The sequence below is a fragment of the Delphinapterus leucas genome, chromosome 4 (genome assembly GCF_059928025.1).
Source record: "Delphinapterus leucas isolate spDelLeu-1000000601 "Yukka" chromosome 4, BTC_Dleu_Yukka2, whole genome shotgun sequence".
In the NCBI taxonomy this organism is placed as follows: Eukaryota; Metazoa; Chordata; class Mammalia; order Artiodactyla; family Monodontidae; genus Delphinapterus; species Delphinapterus leucas.
In genome coordinates this window covers 87,852,522-87,870,303 of record NC_143132.1, presented here as the reverse complement: position 1 = coordinate 87,870,303, position 17,782 = coordinate 87,852,522, and the positions used below count along the sequence as shown (strand labels likewise).

The window sequence follows — 17,782 nt, the reverse complement described above, 5'->3', positions numbered from 1 at the left end:
AAAACAAAAGAACAGATGATGCAGGAGCTAAAGCATAGCTATAGAAGCACAGTCCATAAAAAGGCAGAAGAAGATGAGGTACACAGGACTACAGGAGGGATCAACTTCAGATAGTGTCAAGCATTTTATTTCCAAAGCAGTATCCACAGTAGTATTCGAGCAGATACTGCATCCATACATAATGATAATAATGGCAATTAACAATTTTGAGCACTTATGTTACAGGCAGTATTATAAACACTTCATAAATGTTATCTCATTTAACCTTCACAAAATCCCTATCAAGTAGGTATAATTATTATCCCTATTTTACATATGAGGAAACTAAGTTCAGAGAGTTAAAAATTTGCCCAAGAGCTTTCAGATAGCTAGGTAGAGGCTGCCCAGATTTGCATTTCTACATATATCCTCTATGAACAATATAGAACAATAAGAAAAACAAATAAAACTGCACAAAAACCATGTCCTCCATACAACTAGAAGCCACAGAATGTCCAGACTCCAAAATAACTGTAAGTGAAAAAGAAAAAACATCATATCCCAGTGAGTAATCACTCATGCTCCTGCCACAAGCCTTCACAGTAAGTAAGAGCAGTCCAGCAAAAACTGAAGGACAGAGAAAAGAGGAAGCTAGCAGCAGGCCTAAAATTGTTTTATGACCACTACCAGAAAAAGTAAATCCCTTAATTTTATAAATACTAAAATATGATCCAGTCACTGACTGCTGGAGAGGGACTTAAATGTACACATGATCTGAAGTGGGTATCTTCAAAGTGGCTTCTAGAGGAGAAAAGAGGCAAAAAGGAAGGGAGAGGCACCCTTTGGCAACTGGCAGGTGAAAGGGAAAAGAAGCAAAACAGGAAAAGTTAGCGTCCTTTAGGACAAAACGGAACAAAACGAAAATCAGAGGACATGCAAACACTCTCCTGACCACCGTAAAAAAAAAAAAAAACACCTCACAAATTATTAAAGAACTGGACTTTGATACAGTAATAGAAGAGGTTGCCATTGAATTAAGAATCTCATAAACTACCCAAAATCCACAAAATGAACAGGCAAAAACAAATCAATTCTATACAAAGTTACTACCAAAAAAAGCAATACATCTCAGCAAATGAACAACCCCTCAAAGGAAAAAAAAACAGGGCTTCCCTGGTGGCGCAGTGGTTGAGAGTCTGCCTGCCGATGCAGGGGACATGGGTTCGTGCCCCGGTTTGGGAAGATCCCACATGCCGCGGAGTGGCTGGGCCCCGTGAGCCATGGCCACTGAGCCTACGCATCTGGAGCCTGTGCTCCACAACAGGAGAGGCCACAACAGTGAGAGGCCCGTGTACCGCAAAAAAAAAAAAAAAAAAAAAAAAAAAAAACAGAAGAAAACAACACTCCAAACTGAATTAAATATAGTATTCAAACAAAACTTTGAGGATATAAAAAATCACCTTGAATCAGGAATTCAAAATGTACAAAGAAAAATGGGCAAAATGTAATGAGAAATGAAAAGAAGGAAAATTAAACCCAGGAAAGAAAAAGATAATTATGCCCAAAATGAGGAGTAAATACAAGTGTCAAAGAAGAATAGACTCAAATGAAAATGTAATAAGAGGCATTGAAGAAAGACAGAAAAGCAGTCAAGAAAATAAAAATGATACAAAGAAAAAATTTTAATGGGTCAGAGAGGAAGCAATGGAAATGAAGACAAGTAAAGAAGGAATAACTTATGTAAAACTGGAGTCCCTGAAGAAGAAAAGCAAAACAATCAAACAGAACTAATATTTGAGGTACTTCCCTGGCGGTCCAGTGGTTAAGACTCCGCACTTCCAGTGCCGGGGGTGCAGGTTCAGTCCCTGGGTGGGGAACTAAGATCCCACATGCCACTCAGCATGGCCAAAAAAAAAAAAAAAAGAAAAACTAATATTTGAAACTATAATTGTCCAAAATTGTCTAAAATTGTCCAAAAGTAAATGAAGATCTGAATCTACATACTGAAAAGGCATACCAGGTATCTGGGAAAATTAACCCAGAACAGTCAAATCTGGGGTAGATCTTTTAAAAGGTATGAGACTTCAAAGAAAAAGAAAAAAGTCCTCAAGCTCTCCAGGCAAAAAGATCAAATAACTTACAAAGGCAAAAGAATTAGAATGGCATCCACAATATGCAAAACAAGGCAATAATGGAGCAGCATTTTTTTAAAAATAAAGTGTGAAACAAGGATTTTATGTCCAGCCAACTCTTCCTATATCAAGTGTCAAGACTATAGAAAAACAGTTTTAAATATATAAGACCTTAGGAATTCAATACTTAAAAGTCACTCTTCAGAAACCTATTAGAGCTTCATTCAACAAAGAAATGACTGGGAAAACTTCAGCAAAAAGGCTGATGGTAAGTATTTTCATATGTCTAATTGTATCAAAGACTAAATAAAAGGTGAAGATGAGGGTGAAAGATCAATGTTCAAATATTATACATTATGATACAATGGAAATAATGCAACAAAAAATGGGAAGAAAAAGGACAGGGGAAAGTAGAATAAGCTATTGATTCTGCAATACGCAACTGTCGGGATACCATTAAAAACTGACAAACCAGACATTAAAACATTAAATAACCAAACAGGCTGGTAAAATCATTTTAAATAGTATAAACAATATGAAAATGGACTACAAAGGATGGTATGGTGTGACACTTTTCTAAATATACCTTTATGTATGATTCTGACTTTTAGAACTATGTTAACATTTTACAGACTTAGAAAAAGAATCAAAGCCAACAAGAATTGGGGAAGACCCGAAATGAAATACATACAAACAGAAATAAGCCTAACTATATGAAAAAATAAATACCATAACCGCACTGAAGGCGGAGGGAAGAAAAAAACTATTCACATATTCACATAGTCTCAAAGTATCTCCCCCATGATACTTATTAAGCACAAAAAGAAAAACAGTAACTTTACAAAGGACAAACCTAGCAGGTAGCACCTTTGTAAACTAAGTAACTTTGTAAAACAGTATTTTAACTACACACTGTAATGCTAAAGACAAAAAGAACAATGCACAAATATTTTCTTCTCATTAGTAGGCTTGTTTTTCAAAAGGACATAGATTATCAATCCCTGAACTACTTTATGTGTACTGTGAGTGAGTGAGTGTGTGTCTGTGTTGTGAATAATGAAAGTCCAGGTTTCTCACTATCAAAGAAAGGAGTTAAACATTAAGATAAGGTGGAAGGCTGGAATGAACACTGTCATGTTGTATTGAAATTTTAAGCATCAGCCTGAACTCAGTTTTCAATATGTGTACATATAGATAAATACAAATGTATGTATACATACATATATATTACTAGCTCTGTCATGAGAAGATCTAGAAGCAATGACACTCCAGTACCAAAGGGCACACCTAACACTTAGATTTTGGTTTCTAAATAACATTCTCCAATAAAAGAAACCTGGCTCCTTGAAGAAATGGTTGGCATGGGGAAGGTACAACAAAATACTGGAACATTTTGTATTGTCAGAAAGTAAGGAACTATGCAAAAAATTATGGAGACATATCAAAAGAACATTAGCAGCAGCCTGAAGGGACACACACTGGTCAAACGTGAGACAGTTAAAACATCAAAATAAATTACAGTAAGTGTTTATATCCCTGGAATAAAATAAGAATCCATAATCCATAGTGATATTCATTAATTAATTAACTAATTAAGAAGAAAAAAGTTCTCCTTTAAAGTAAAATTCTAACTATAAATGTAGAAAGAATGATTAAAAGAGAAAAATCACCATTTGGCAAACACCACAGTAATAATTGTTGCAAGGAAGAATCATCAATAGATGCTAAAATCACTGAGTAAAAATATAATGAGAAATATTCACGTAGTCTCAAAGTATCCCCTCATACGATACTTATTAAACATGAGAAGAAAAATAATAACTTTATAAAGGAGAACCCTGGCAGGCACCACATTAACCAGTGATCAAAGTTAACAGCACCAGTGATGCAAAATAGTCACATCATGTCCTTCCCAATATGAGGAACTGGGAAGGACACAACCTTGGTTCTATGGTATTCCTGTCCAAAAAACCACATAACCTGAATTTAAGCATGAGAAAACAACAAACAAACCCAAACTGGGACATTCTACAAAACAACTTTTCAAAAATTGCAAGATGGTAAAAAGCACAGGAAAACTTAACCCATCCAGATTAAAGAATACATAACAACTACATGCAAAATTTTATCCTGGATTGGATCCTGGAATCAGAAAAAGTACATTAGTAGACAATTGGTGAAATGTAAACAGTCTGTGGATTAGATAATATTGTTGTTATCAGTGTTGATTTCCTGATTTTGCTAATTACACTGCAGTTACATAAAATATTAAATTCGGAGAATCTGATGAGGTGCATTCAGAAATTTTTTAGAAGTGTTTTGTAAGTTAAAAGTTACTCAAATTAAAAAGTTAATAAAATAAAATAAAACTTGCCCAAAGCCACAAGTAAATGCCAGAGCTGGGAACACGCTTGTTCCAGAGCCCATATCAACATGCTCCACTGCACCTTAGGACAACTAAACACAATTAAAGACTAACTCAGGTACCAGGAACTGTTCTAAATGTCTTAAACATACTAACTTGCAGGTATTATAAGTATCATCATTATCATCATCATCTTCATGAGGCACAGAGAAATGAGGAAATATTTCCAGTATCATACATCTAGTAAGTAGTAAGACTACAACTCGAACACTAGCCTAACCCCAAAGTCCATGATTTCATGTTCTTAACTAATATCCTATAAAACAGATGCTAGAAAAGAAAATAATAAGAAATCAAAAGATCCTTAAAAATTAAAGATGTGATTGTCAAAATAAAAAAAAATTCAACATAGCATTAGAATTTAAGAATATCTCTCAGAAATTAAAGAGAGAAGAGATAAGAAGTATGAAGAATCAATCCAGCTAATCCAAGATAGAGCTAACAGAATTACTGGGAAAAAAAAAAAGAGAGAGAAAATATAGAGAAGAATATTATCAAGGAAATAGTACCTAAGAAAATTCCCCAGAGTTCAAGAGAAACAGGAGTATGCAAACTGAAAGGATCCACTAGTGCTGACAGGGACAAATGAATAAAGACCCAGACCTAGACACATCCATCATTGTGAAATTTCAGATACCAAGGATAAAAGGAAAGCCTAAAAACTTCCAGAAAAAAAAGGTCCAAATTAAAGTGGGTCACCCATAAGAGAATAAGAATCTGAATAAGATTTCTCTTCAGCAACACTAGGAAGACAAAAAACAAAACAAATCAAAACAAAACACACACATACACAAACACAAAAAAATGCAGTATAGCCTTTAACATTCTTAGGAAAATAATTTTCAGCCTGGAACTGAACTGTCAAATATGAAGATATAATACAGACATTTTTAGAAACACAAAGGCTCAGAAAAATTTATTTCCCATTCATCACTCCATCACTTTTTAATTTTTTTTTTTAAGATTTTTTTTTGATGTGGACCATTTTTAAAGTCTTTATTGAACTTGTTACAGTACTGTTTCTGTTTTATGTTTTGGTTTTTTGGCCACAAGGCATGTGGGATCTTAGCTCCCCAACCAGGGATCAAACCCACACCCCCTGCATTAGAAGGTGAAGTCTTAACCAGTGGACCTCCAGGGAAGTCCCTCCCTCACTTTAAAGAGAGAGATGTGTTGTAATATAAATTTATATTTATCCTTTCTTCCTTCAAGTAAGGTGAAGATGTACTCCAACAAAACAAGATTAAAAAAAAAAAAGAAAACATGTATATTTAGAAATAGTAGCCTAAGCCATAGAGTAATGAAGAGAAGTTCAAAATTAACAGCTGTGCAGCAAAGCCAGAGGGCAACCAGTTGAGACTGGAGAAAGAAGATAGAGGGATCCAGAAGACGGGGCGGGGGGAAGGATCCCACACAATAGACAGAGTGATCAAGAGTTGGAAGGGAAAATGAGGATATGATAAAAATACATTATGTAAGAAAAAGAAAGGAGAAAAGAAAAGCAATAAAAAACTATAGGGAATACAAAAGTCTACACAATGAAGTCATGATCCAAATGTAAAATATCTAGTCCAAATTAGAACAGGAAATCAGTGGGTTTCATGAAGATAAGTGAAATGGACTGTAAACAATAAACAGAAAGATTAAGAAACTAGTAGATTTTTTTAAGGCATAAGATTCTTCTCTGTATATTTTTTAAAAGTGTGAGAAACTCAAAGAAAAACAAAAAGCTATTTCAAAGTTATAATCCACCTATGAAGCAAACTAAAATGGACATGATTTTGAGTAACTGGTGACTTAAAAGAAAGGGCTACCCATCTGAGCACCTCTTTTAAGTAGCATGGAATCATGACATTGGAAACAAAGAGAAAGAAACAGCTTTGCAGTGAATATTTCCCTACTGTTAATAATGCAAAAGCTGAATATCAGTTTTCAAGGGTCGGAATCAACCTGCAAATATGAAGCATGGGAAACTTAATTTGATTATAGAATAAACAAAAATGTGATAAACCTTGATAGTGTCAAAATAAAACTACAGCCAACCCAAGATGGGAGGTAGAAAGAAGAATGGAGAAGAAAGAAAAGGTAGGGGATGGATAAGGAAGGGAGAACAGGTGATTACTGCTTTTCATTATAAGTACTTTGTTCTATAGGCATTATTTTGTGAAAAATATCTTTTAATGTTTTAAGGAGAAAGCTGTTACCAGTGCAAATGCTACAAAGAGGTCAAGTGAGAAAGCTAGATTTGGCCTGTAAAATCACGGATGACCTTGAAAAGACCATTTCATGAGAATATTGGAATGGAAACCAGAGTACGGTGGGCTGGGAAATGAAGACCTGAAGAGGACAAGTATACCCAGCAGAACTCTAAGGACAGGAGAGAAGAAAAGAAAGGTTGCTAACAAGAAGAATTAAAAAGAAAGGGAAGGTTGTTGTTGCTATTTTTATTTACATGGGGGAAAAACCTAAGCATGTTTTTAATTTGACTAAGGTAAAGAAGAGACGACAGGTGATGAAATCCAGAGTACAGGATGAGGAATCAGCCTTGTACAGAAGAAGGGATATCTATTCTTCTGGAATACAAAGAAATGAGGTAGGGATGGATTCAGTTTGGGAGGCGGAAAGGCGGTAAGATCCAGCTAACAGGATCACAAAGAGCTTCTTCATCCACTAATGAAGTGTATTTTGACCATTCTCAGTACACTGCAAGCTCATATGAAAAACAATCAGATAGGAAATTTTTGAAAACATAAAAATTAGCTGAAATTAGAGATTATGCTATCCAAAGCTGGGTGATCAATGTGAAAATGTATGTGCCAAAATCAGTACTTTAAATTTGGGGATAACATCAGTTACATTCTCTGTATTATGAATTAAGATCACTACCTTCCGTACTACAATTCTAGAGCTACTTTTTCCCCCTGTGTTCTATCTCTCTTTCTTTCTTTCTTTTTTTTTTTTTTTTTTATATATTTTGGCTGCATTGGGTCTTTGTTGCTGTGTGCGGTCTTTCTCTAGTTGTGGCGAGTGGGGCCTACCCTTCAGTGAGGTGCGCGGGCTTCTCATTGCAGTGGCTTGTCTTTGTTGCAGAACACAGGCTCTAGGCACACGGGCTTCAGTAGTTGTGGCACGCGGGCTCAGCAGTTGTGGCTTGCAGGTTCTGGAGCAGGCTCAGTAGTTGTGGCGCACAGGCTTAGTTGCTCCACAGCAATGTGGGATCTTCCAGGACCAGGGCTCAAACCTGTGTCCCCTGCATTGGCAGGCACATTCTTAACTACTGCGCCACCAGGGAAGTCCCTATCTCTCTTTCAAATTAACCTGATTACTATGATAGGTTACTATTTGGCTACTAAATATTACAAATAGAAATCTATGTTTATGACAGATTTTTAAAATTTACCTTGAGTAACTAGTTCTTTTTCAAAAGAGTACAGGAATTAACAGAAAAAAATTGTTGACTTTATTTTAAAATGTAGATGCTTTAGCAAAATTTATCCATGCTTTTTGCTTTTTTAATTTCTGTTAATGACCTTCCATCCTAAAGTGGTTCTTCCTCTAGGCATTTATGCTGCTGAAACAGTGTTATGTTACTCCATGACAGGCTTACCCTAAGTAACCTGAAGCCTGCAGACGAATTTTAATAAAATGAAGACATGTTTTTCCTCCAATGGTTTTACTTTAAATTATAACTAAAACCATGATTTTGAGACCACAAAAATATGTACCCTCATTAAAAATTAAACAACAGCTAAGGGTATTTTGAAGCAAGCTGACTGGGTTAAAAAGTTCTGGGAATAAAACTAAATCTGTGATGATCACTGATACGCATGGGTCATTGCTAAGGCAGCCCCAACTTAAGAACACAGGGATGGCAGGGAAAGATCGCAGTGAGCTTAAAGGGAAGTATTTATTGAGCAGTTTCCATTGTATGTCCTGGATTACTGGAACATGATACAGTCAGACTCTAGTGTAACACCACTCAAACCAGACTAAAGGTTGTTTACAATACCCTGGGCAATTTGAAACTTTGAGATTTCAACAATGGCATCAACTAACTAAAACATTTTGAGTAGTGTAATCAACCGTGATTTATTACCTCACATGAATGTGTTTCTAGCTTATAAATAAGCTACTACTGACCCCTTTTATCTCACACATAATTGAAATAATGAATTTGTAGTATTGGTATCACTCTGTATTAAAAATTACAAAGCAGGCGTTTAGAGTTGAAATAAAACTTTACTCCCACCATCTCACCAGCCATTAGCTTTATTAGTCTACAATCATTGCCATTCTGCCTATTTCTGGTTCGCAATAAGACTTACTCATCAGTCTTACTCTTGTCTTTAGCAGCCTTTTAAAATCACAGCCTATTCATGTACCCTTGGTGTAGTCTCTGATGCATCTTTCAGGCTAACATTTCTATGCTTTGCTTCTATGTTGGTTCATCCACCTCTAGGTTGTGTTCATGTTCTGATTGTTTATTATTCTGATTTACTCTTTGATCCACACTCTCTCATCTTGACATTTCTATCTCGCTGAAATCCAGATTTCACGTCTAAATTAGCTTTCGTCTATGCTACCCTAATGAAATTGCTCTGTACTTGTATACATGAACTGCTTTGCTTTGTTCCTCTGCAGAAAACCTCTTCTTCTTTAAGAATTACCAGTGACATTGGTTTCATTCAAATCTTTGCTTCTAAGCTCTTAGGAATAGGCTTTTATTACACCCAAACTTTTCATTTTCCATTAGGTTCCACTCTCTTGATGCCTGCTTGCTTCTTCTCTACTCTAACCTTCCTTAGTTTTTGGCTGCTTAAATTGTTTCTATGACAGGCTGTCCTTTTCCTCCAACTTTTCCACTTAAAAATTCTGATTATTGAGAAATTTATCTAAAATTCACTTCCATTTTCTTATATTTTCTAGTTTATATATTCACTGTATCACTGAGTGAGCTGAAATTAAGTATATATTACTCATAAGCTAAAAAGTTCAGAGCGCACACACACAAATATGTAGAAGAAAAGAAAAAATCTAAATAAAGGTTGATTCTCTTTCTTATTTAGTTTAAGCCTTAGAATCCAACGACCCTGCTCAAACTGAATTCTCTCTATGTATAACCAAAAGCATCCATCACTGTCTATGAAGTCACAAAGTGATATTAGGAGAAAAAAAGGCAGGAGGTGTATGCACAATCCATGCACACATATTAAAATTACACATTGCCCGAGAGTCTTCCCTCATAAAAGTAAACAACTCTTCTGTAAAGAGTAATTATATGTTTGTATGACACACAAGTGGGCTTGCTCCCAAGTTAATGGTTTACTAGGGGCTTTACACAGCTAAAAATCAAAACTTTACAACCCAGGCTTGATTTTTCATAGTGAGTCGTAGGCCATAAAACCGAATATTCCACAGGAACAAATGAAGACAAAAATTAGCACTGTGTCTTGGATTTGAGATAGATCATCCATCCTAATAGACTCCAACCGAATGGCAAAACAGGCAAAGGAAGACCCTGTATCAAACCATCGTCGTGGAGAGTGGTACACAGACAGAATGAGAGTAGGGGTTGGGGAAAAGGAAAAAAATGTAAACTAAAACCAGAAGAGGCCTTTATGAACCAATAATGACACGTGTCAAGATCTGGGTGATAATCAACTCAACTTTTTGCACCAGAGGGCAAAACAAACCCAAACAACAGGAACTCCAGAGAAGTAACATATCATGTTTTCCCCTAAATCCCAGAGAAAACAATTCACCACCAAAATGTTTCTGATGTACAATCACAAAGTGACACAATTATCACTCTTCAAGATCAAAACAAAACAAAAAAGACTTGCACCCAGAGTAAATAAAAACTTTAAGTTGGAGAAAGTTGTAGAGGCACAATAGAAGAAACATCTTTGTAACAGTCATCTTTCTACCATACTGTCTTATTATTTTAGATATTCATGCAAAGAATAGATAGTCAAATCAATGATGACCCAGAAGATACACTTTCATTCAATGGCATTTGGCCTCAATTGCTTCTTTGAGCTCTTTTCTCAAAAAAAGGATATAATTTTATATACAGAAAACAATCTAGAATAAAAAGAAATACTGTACTCTCTTTCTAGCCAAAATTTAATTTTCCATTTGTTCTTAGGTAATAACATCCTTTAAAATTGTCCTTTCCACTAGTTATTCTACATGGAGGTGGAAGCTTTACATCTTAGAAATAAGTAACAGCTCATACTAAAGGCTAAAAGGAGTCAGAGTATGATTATTAAAAATGAAGAACAGGGTTCAATACTGCAATGTCATTTTATTCTCGCTACAGAAAGATACCTGTGTTTTCCTTAGCAGTGACAGAGGTCACCAGGAAAAGCATAAGATTCATAGACAGAGAATACCCTGAACTGATACAAACTGTATTAGCTAGAAGAGAATATTTATAAAACTAACTCTTCTAAACAATTTTGACACTGGATTGAGTTTGGTACACCATGTTTCAAACAGCTGTTCTCCTTAGGATCACAGGTTCAAACGCGCATAGACGATTTACATTTAACAACTGGTAAGCTGTCAAATGCCACACAGCTAAGTGTAGGAGGTTGAGAGAGACGCCATCCTATGAAAAGCGATGCTTTTTTTTAAAGTAGGAACATTGTGTTTTTAGCCAAACAAACTAATACTTAGCCATCTTATTATTCCAGGCACAACTGGTCATTTCAGAGACAACTCTGAATTGGGCAGAGCCCTGAAATGTTCTCCCACTAAATGCCTGATTTTTCTCTTCTTCCCTTACCTGATAATGAGCCTGGGCTTGCTGTGCTGAGTTCAAGGTGACATTGCAGAGCTTGCAGTACAGGGGCTTACATAGCTCCTCCAGGGCAGTGTCTTGCTCCCCTCCCTTAGGTAACTCTTCTTCCCCGGCCAGAGGCAAGGAAGCCTCCTGCCCAAAAGGCTTCTGCGGCGGAAGCGGCAAGGTTCCTGTAGACCTGGCGGCCACTGACATAGGAGGAGAGGATGAGGGCCGCTTAGGCGGAGGAAGCCCAGCGTGTTGCAAGAGGATCATTGGGTAGGAAAGACTTGGGCATAATCCAGTGGGTGACGAGAAGTCGGGTCTTCAAATCTGAATCAACAGCAAAAAAATACTTAAAAATGTGTCCTCTGCAATATGACGTGTAAATGACCACACCATCTGCCCCTTCCTCTACTTCTCCAAACCATCTTTAGGACTCCTTTCCTTTTACCTCATCCAGCAGACTGCCCCTGTGTGTTAATCCACACTGACACAGTGCTCTTCCACTGAGAACAGCTTTATAGATCTGGCTTGATTTTGCTTGGCACAGCTCCAAATGCAGTCCCTCTGGCCCAGGAACATTATTAACAGTATTGCATCCGTGGCTAATTAAATCTAAAAATCACATGGCTGAAATGGACATCAAAGGTCACCCAGTCCAGACCCCTTCCCTCAGGCACACTTAAACACTCCTGATGATAATAATGCATAGACAAAAAAAAAAACACCACCAGCAAAGAACCTTAGCAAATATCTCCTTTCCGTGCAAACTAGTCTTTCTATCCAAATGATATCAAAAAGAATGAAATAAAGAGTGTCACTGCTCAGATTACTGCCAGCACTTCTAGAACTAGCTAAAATATCACAGAACGCTAGGAAAAAATCTGAGTTACCATGTGACAAAAATAAATAAAAGTGTACCTTCTGATCAACTAGTAATATTTAAATAATTGAGCCAATGACTCCTCAGAGCAGAGGCTGCAAGCAGACAACCTATACGCCACATGCAGCCACAGATGTGTTCTGCTTGGAATATACAGTGTTTTGTTTTGCTTTCATTTTTAAATTGAATTAAAGTCAACATTTAAAAATCAAAAGATTTGTGGCTCCTCTTGATAAAAGGGTGATCTGGCAACACTTGGCCCATGGTCCTACACAGGCAACAATTAGCTAGTTAGTGCTGACAGGCACTGTCCCGTGGTAGCCAAGCTTGCCTTCTCTAGGCCACCTCAGTCCCCACTCAGCCTGCTGCCTATATTCATATTACTGGCCTGCTCCCCGTAAGCTTGAGTTTAAGACCCCACCTCATATAGCCTTAGACGGTATTCATGAGTCCACTATAAAATCAGAGTATTTTCTCTCCCTCTAGAGGTAAATTACCTACATGAAATAGTGTACAAGTAAATGTCCAATGGCATACTGAATCACACTACCACAAGCCTCAATATAATTCTCGTTCCTCAGTCTTTCGACTACTTGCTTTCCCCTTCTTATTAAATAACTGATAGTCTCTATTCCGTTTCCCTCAGAAAAGACCCAGTATGTTCCAATCCCACTTCAATTTTATCTATGATTTCTCCGGTCTCCCACCCAGATGGCAACTTCTAACCGTGAGTATCTCAAAATGAACCACAGTATGCACTTTGAGTTCCCACAATTCTAATTAACCCAAATTAAAATCCTTATTTCAAACTCCTCTATTCTTTTCACTCTCAATACTATTAAAACCTCTTTTCTTGGTCAATAGAATATGGCTATTTTAAGCTGCTGGAATTTTCCATCTGCAATAGAAATGTGTACATTTTATGACAATAATAGATTTACTAAAATTAACCAAGAACATTTCGAAAAGTTAAAAGTCTCTTTTACCACATTTAATAAGTATATACACATGGAAATTGCAACCAAGTAACAGCTTTTATACTAAATTCAGGGTCTTGGGGTAGCAAAGGACATCAGTGCAATGGGAAAATAATACAGTAAAGGACAAAGTACATAAATTATTAGTCATAGTACTTAACAATACTTCTCATTAAACATAATATTTAGAAATACAACAATATTATTTTATTCTCAAGCAGAAGTATGCTGTCCATTTCTCTGAGAATATTTTTTTAAAAAGCAATACAGATTTAGAACATTTAAAAAGTCAGGGTCTCTATAACCATATTATTTCTCTCAATTAAGTCAAAGACATTCAGAAAGCAAATGCAGATACAGATATTTTGAAAAGGGAAACTAAGGAGACAAAGACCACTTTTTTTAAAGTTCAACTACTTAATTATAATAATTCATAATATTAAAAAACTACACATACCACCTGTACAGAGACATACTGATACCAAAGTGCCAATGACAAGCTGTCAGCTCAGAAGAGAAATGGTGGAGGAGGGTGTCAAAACATCTGGATAAAGGAAATCAGCAATATAAACAGAAAATCAAATGCTACCAAATGCCTAGACATGTCTGGACTTGTTTTATGAAAGTTTACTCCCACTTGAGGAAATACCAGCATGTGTCTCCCCCAGTGTTGTCTACAGGCTTCCATCAAAATAAAGGCCTGATAAAATCCCCTGAATTGAAGAAAAAATTCTCACCAAGTACAGACTTACCCATTATTGCATCTTACCCTTATAATGTTTAAAGAATAGCTAGACAGTCCAAAATTCTTTCTTGTAATATTTAACAATCGAAACGATGTCAACTCCCCCCAAAAGCGTCTGTGCATGACAATTACATCAGGTATTTCTATACTTGCAAAAAAAAAAAAAAAAACTAGCAGAAAATAAAAAACTAAAAGAAATACTAAAACGAAGCCTTCAATGAAAGCAGGAATGGTGGAATATAAAGAGACTCAAAGCACTTGCGACTCAGATCTGCTCAACTACTGCATTAGATTAAAAGAAAATAACTTGATAGCTGATGTAAATAAAATATTCCTTGGATCATAAAAGCCATTCAATTTGATGCTTGAAGTGGCATAAATGAAGGATTTATGGTGGTTAATATCCCAGTTTGGAAGGGGTTGAGGGGCAATAAAGAAAATCAAAGCTTCAGTGTACCCTATTTAAAGAAAACGAATGATCATATAGCATAGTTTTCATGATCGGACTGGGGCCTACTCTTCACTTACTGTATTAAAGACAACCACTTTCTCATTTGGAGAAATCTTCTTAGGAAAGGGAACACAATAAAGGAACAGGTTACTGGCACCTCAACAAACTAGGGAAGTCTGTAATTGGGAATTCTGGAAACGAGGGAAAGACGGTGAGCGTTATTCAAAGGTCATCAGAACGCAGCAAGAAGGAATGAGAGAGAGGAAAAGAGAAAAATAATCAGTTGAGGTAAGGTATATCACATAAGGAAGACCCAAAAGAACGGAAGAATCTGGGGGAGAAGAGGCCTTGGTGGATTGGCGAATGTTCTCTAGGCTCAGCTATGACGGTTCCTAATCCCAGGGAACCTTTCACGTTATTTGAATCAAAGCTACATATACTTCAGCATCGCCCACATATACCTTACATTCTTAAAATGTGCATGCATACACACGAGCGCGCACACACATACATACACATACACACGCACCTCAATCCCATAAGGATGCCATCACGAAAGATGGAATCCCCGGTCTCCCACGGGGCGGGGGCAAGCGCGAGGGCCAAGGCAGCTGCACGCCTAAAATGATCCAAACAGTACACGTGAAATGCTTATAAACAAACAGATAAATAAAAGCAGCGCAAGTCTGTCACGTGGAGGGCAGGTGGAAAGACCGCACCGGAAAGGAACTCCTAGTCCCGTCGCTCCTGTGCTCGTCCTAAATGCCCCGAGGCTCGCGATCGCCCGCACTTACCGGAACCCCCAGAACGCTCCGGGAGTCTGGGCGCCGCGTCTCCCCGGGACGCCCGCCGCCCTCGGTCCTACGCACCCCGCTCGGCCCGGTTCAACTCCGCCTCCCTCCCCGCAACTTTCTCGCTGGTCCCGCCGAGCCCCCTCCGCAGCTAAAGGCTGACTGTCAAAAGTCAGTCCAACCGGACCCACAGGGAAACAGCTGCAGGAAGTGACTGCGGAACCCGGAGGCGGCGGAGGAGGAGACTGAAGGCGCCGGCCCGGCGTCGCCAGTGCGCATGTGCCTGGTGGAGCAGGCCCCGTGGCGGCGGCAACTACAGCGGCGGCGGAGACTCCAGCCCCGGGCTGGTGGGGCGCGCGCCCGGCAGGTGCGGGGACTGTGAGCGCAGGGACGCTGAGCAGGAGCGGCGAACCAAGGCACGAGTCAGAGGGAGGATGCACCACCGCGAGTCCTAAGACCTGTTCATCATATAACCTGGAAAGTTGATCCAGAGCAGAAACCTGGGCAGAGTTTTTGCAACTTTCATCTCCTGTCATTGAGATCCAAACCTTTTTCATTCCAGCCCCACCCTCAGTCCGCTGATTGCCGGCTAAGGTGGCAGAGTGGAGTGGCCAAAATATCCAGGATCTTTTAATCTGCTGCGACAGAACCTTTAAATTGCACCTTTCCCCAGGAAGGAGGAAAACTAGTCCGGCTGCGTACTCATTGGTCTCCAATCACACAAGAAAACACGGAGGGAGAGGGAGAGTCAGAGACAGACAGACAGACTTGCCCTCTCCCCAGCATCAGAGTGGGCAAGGGATAGAGAAGACCTTCTCTTGAGCGCGCGCGCGTGCGCACACACATACACACACCAGCCTCGCCTGCAAAACAGGAAAGACTAGGAAGAGACTGGCTAAGGCCAAAATGTCACATCCTCTCATAGTCAACCTCAACACTTTCAGGGTTGACATTGAAAGATGAGCTGAGAAAATTCCAGCTCTAAAATTCTGTTAACTTGTAAATTAACCCATAGGAATATTTCCGGGGGGGGGCACGTAAAATATGCATAACATAAATTTACCATTTTCACCATGTTAAGTGTTCAGTTCAGTGACATTAAGTACATTCACAACGTTGTGTACTTATTTTTTAATCATTAATTAAAATGTCAAGGAGAGCTACTTATAGAAAGATGTGCCTTAGTAGTAGGCAAACTACTGCAGGAAATTAAAGCTGTTTCTTTGGTTGAAACACACCATCCAATGCCACCACCAACACACCAAATTGACTGTTTTCTAGAAATGACTTAATAAATACATTGACTGTTTAGCAATCACACCCACAGCTAGTGTACACAGGCCATTTGGGGAGAGTAATCCATCATGCTTAGGTAGAAAACAAATTGTTTTTCTGAACGAATTTTCTGTTTATGTATACATACTTTATATGTCAAGTTTTTAAATGGCCACATTATTTTTAAGTAGTCTGGTTTGATTCTTCCATATGAAACTGTCCAGTTTCCCCATCGCCATTTATTGAAGAGGCTGTCTTTTCCCCATTGTATATTCTTGCCTCTTTTGTCATAGATTAATTGACTATATAAGTATGAGTTTATTTCTGGGCTCTCTATCCTGTTCCATTGATCTGTCTGTTTTTATGCCAGTACCATGCTGCTTTGATTACTGTAGTTTTGTAGTATAGTCTGAAGACAGGGAGCATGATACCTCCAGCTCTGTTCTTCTTTCTCAAGATTCTTTTGGCTGTTCAGGGTCTTTGTGTTTCCATACAAATTTTAGAATTATTTGTTCTAGTTTGTGAAAATGCCATTGGTATTTTGATAGGGATTGCATTAAATCTGTAGATTGCCAGGGGTATTATTGTCATTTTAACAGTACTAATTCTTCCAATCCATGAACACAGTATATCTTTCCATCTGTCTGTGTCATCTTCAATTTCTTTCATCAGTGTCATAGTTTTCTGAGTACAGGTCTTTTACCTCATTAGGCAGGTTTATTCCTAGGCATTCTATCCTTTTTGATATCATGGTAAATGGAATCGTTTCCTTAACTTCTCTTTCTGATAGTTTGTTGTTAGTGTATAAAATTGCAACAGATTCCTGTATAATAATTTTGTATCCTGCAACTTTACCAAATTCATTGATTAGTCCTAGTAGTTTTCTGGTGGCATCTTTAGGATTTTCTATGTATAGTATTGTGTCATCTGCAAACAGTGACAGTTTCACTTCTTCCTTTCCAACTTGGATTCCTTTTATTTCCTTTTCTTCTCTGATGGCTGTGGCTAGGGTTTCCAATACTATGTTGAATAAAAGTGGCAAGAGTGGACATTCTTGTCTTGTTCCTGATCTTAGAGGAAATGCTTTCAGCTTTTCACCATTGAATATGATGTTGGCTATAGGTTTGTCATATATGGCCCTTATTATATTGAGGTTATTCCCTCTGTACCCACTTTGCTGAGAGATCTTTATCATAAATGGATATTGAATTTTGGCAAATGCTTTTTCTGCATCTGTGGGGTGATCATGTGATTTTTATCCTCCCTTTTGTTAATGTGGTGTATCATGTTGATTGATTTACAAATACTGAACCGTCCTTGCATCCCTAGGATAAATC

The 17,782-nt window shown here is 37.9% G+C and overlaps 1 protein-coding gene across 6 annotated transcripts in view; it reads right to left on the bottom strand.

Moving 5' to 3' along the window:
• The window catches only part of ZMAT3 (zinc finger matrin-type 3), a 33,745-nt gene extending 16,677 nt beyond the window's left edge, over nt 1-17,068 (bottom strand). For 2 of the 6 annotated variants that reach the window (XM_022571831.2, XM_089910826.1), the window contains exons 1-2: nt 15,174-15,285; nt 11,327-11,653 (exon numbers count right to left, since the gene is read on the bottom strand). In XM_022571831.2, the coding sequence (XP_022427539.1) occupies nt 11,327-11,596 (270 nt within the window). In that variant the 5' untranslated portion in view covers nt 11,597-11,653; nt 15,174-15,285. The other 4 variants (XM_089910827.1, XM_022571821.3, XM_089910825.1 and 1 more) reach the window with 4 other exon arrangements.
• Between the last annotated feature and the right edge of the window lie 714 nt (nt 17,069-17,782).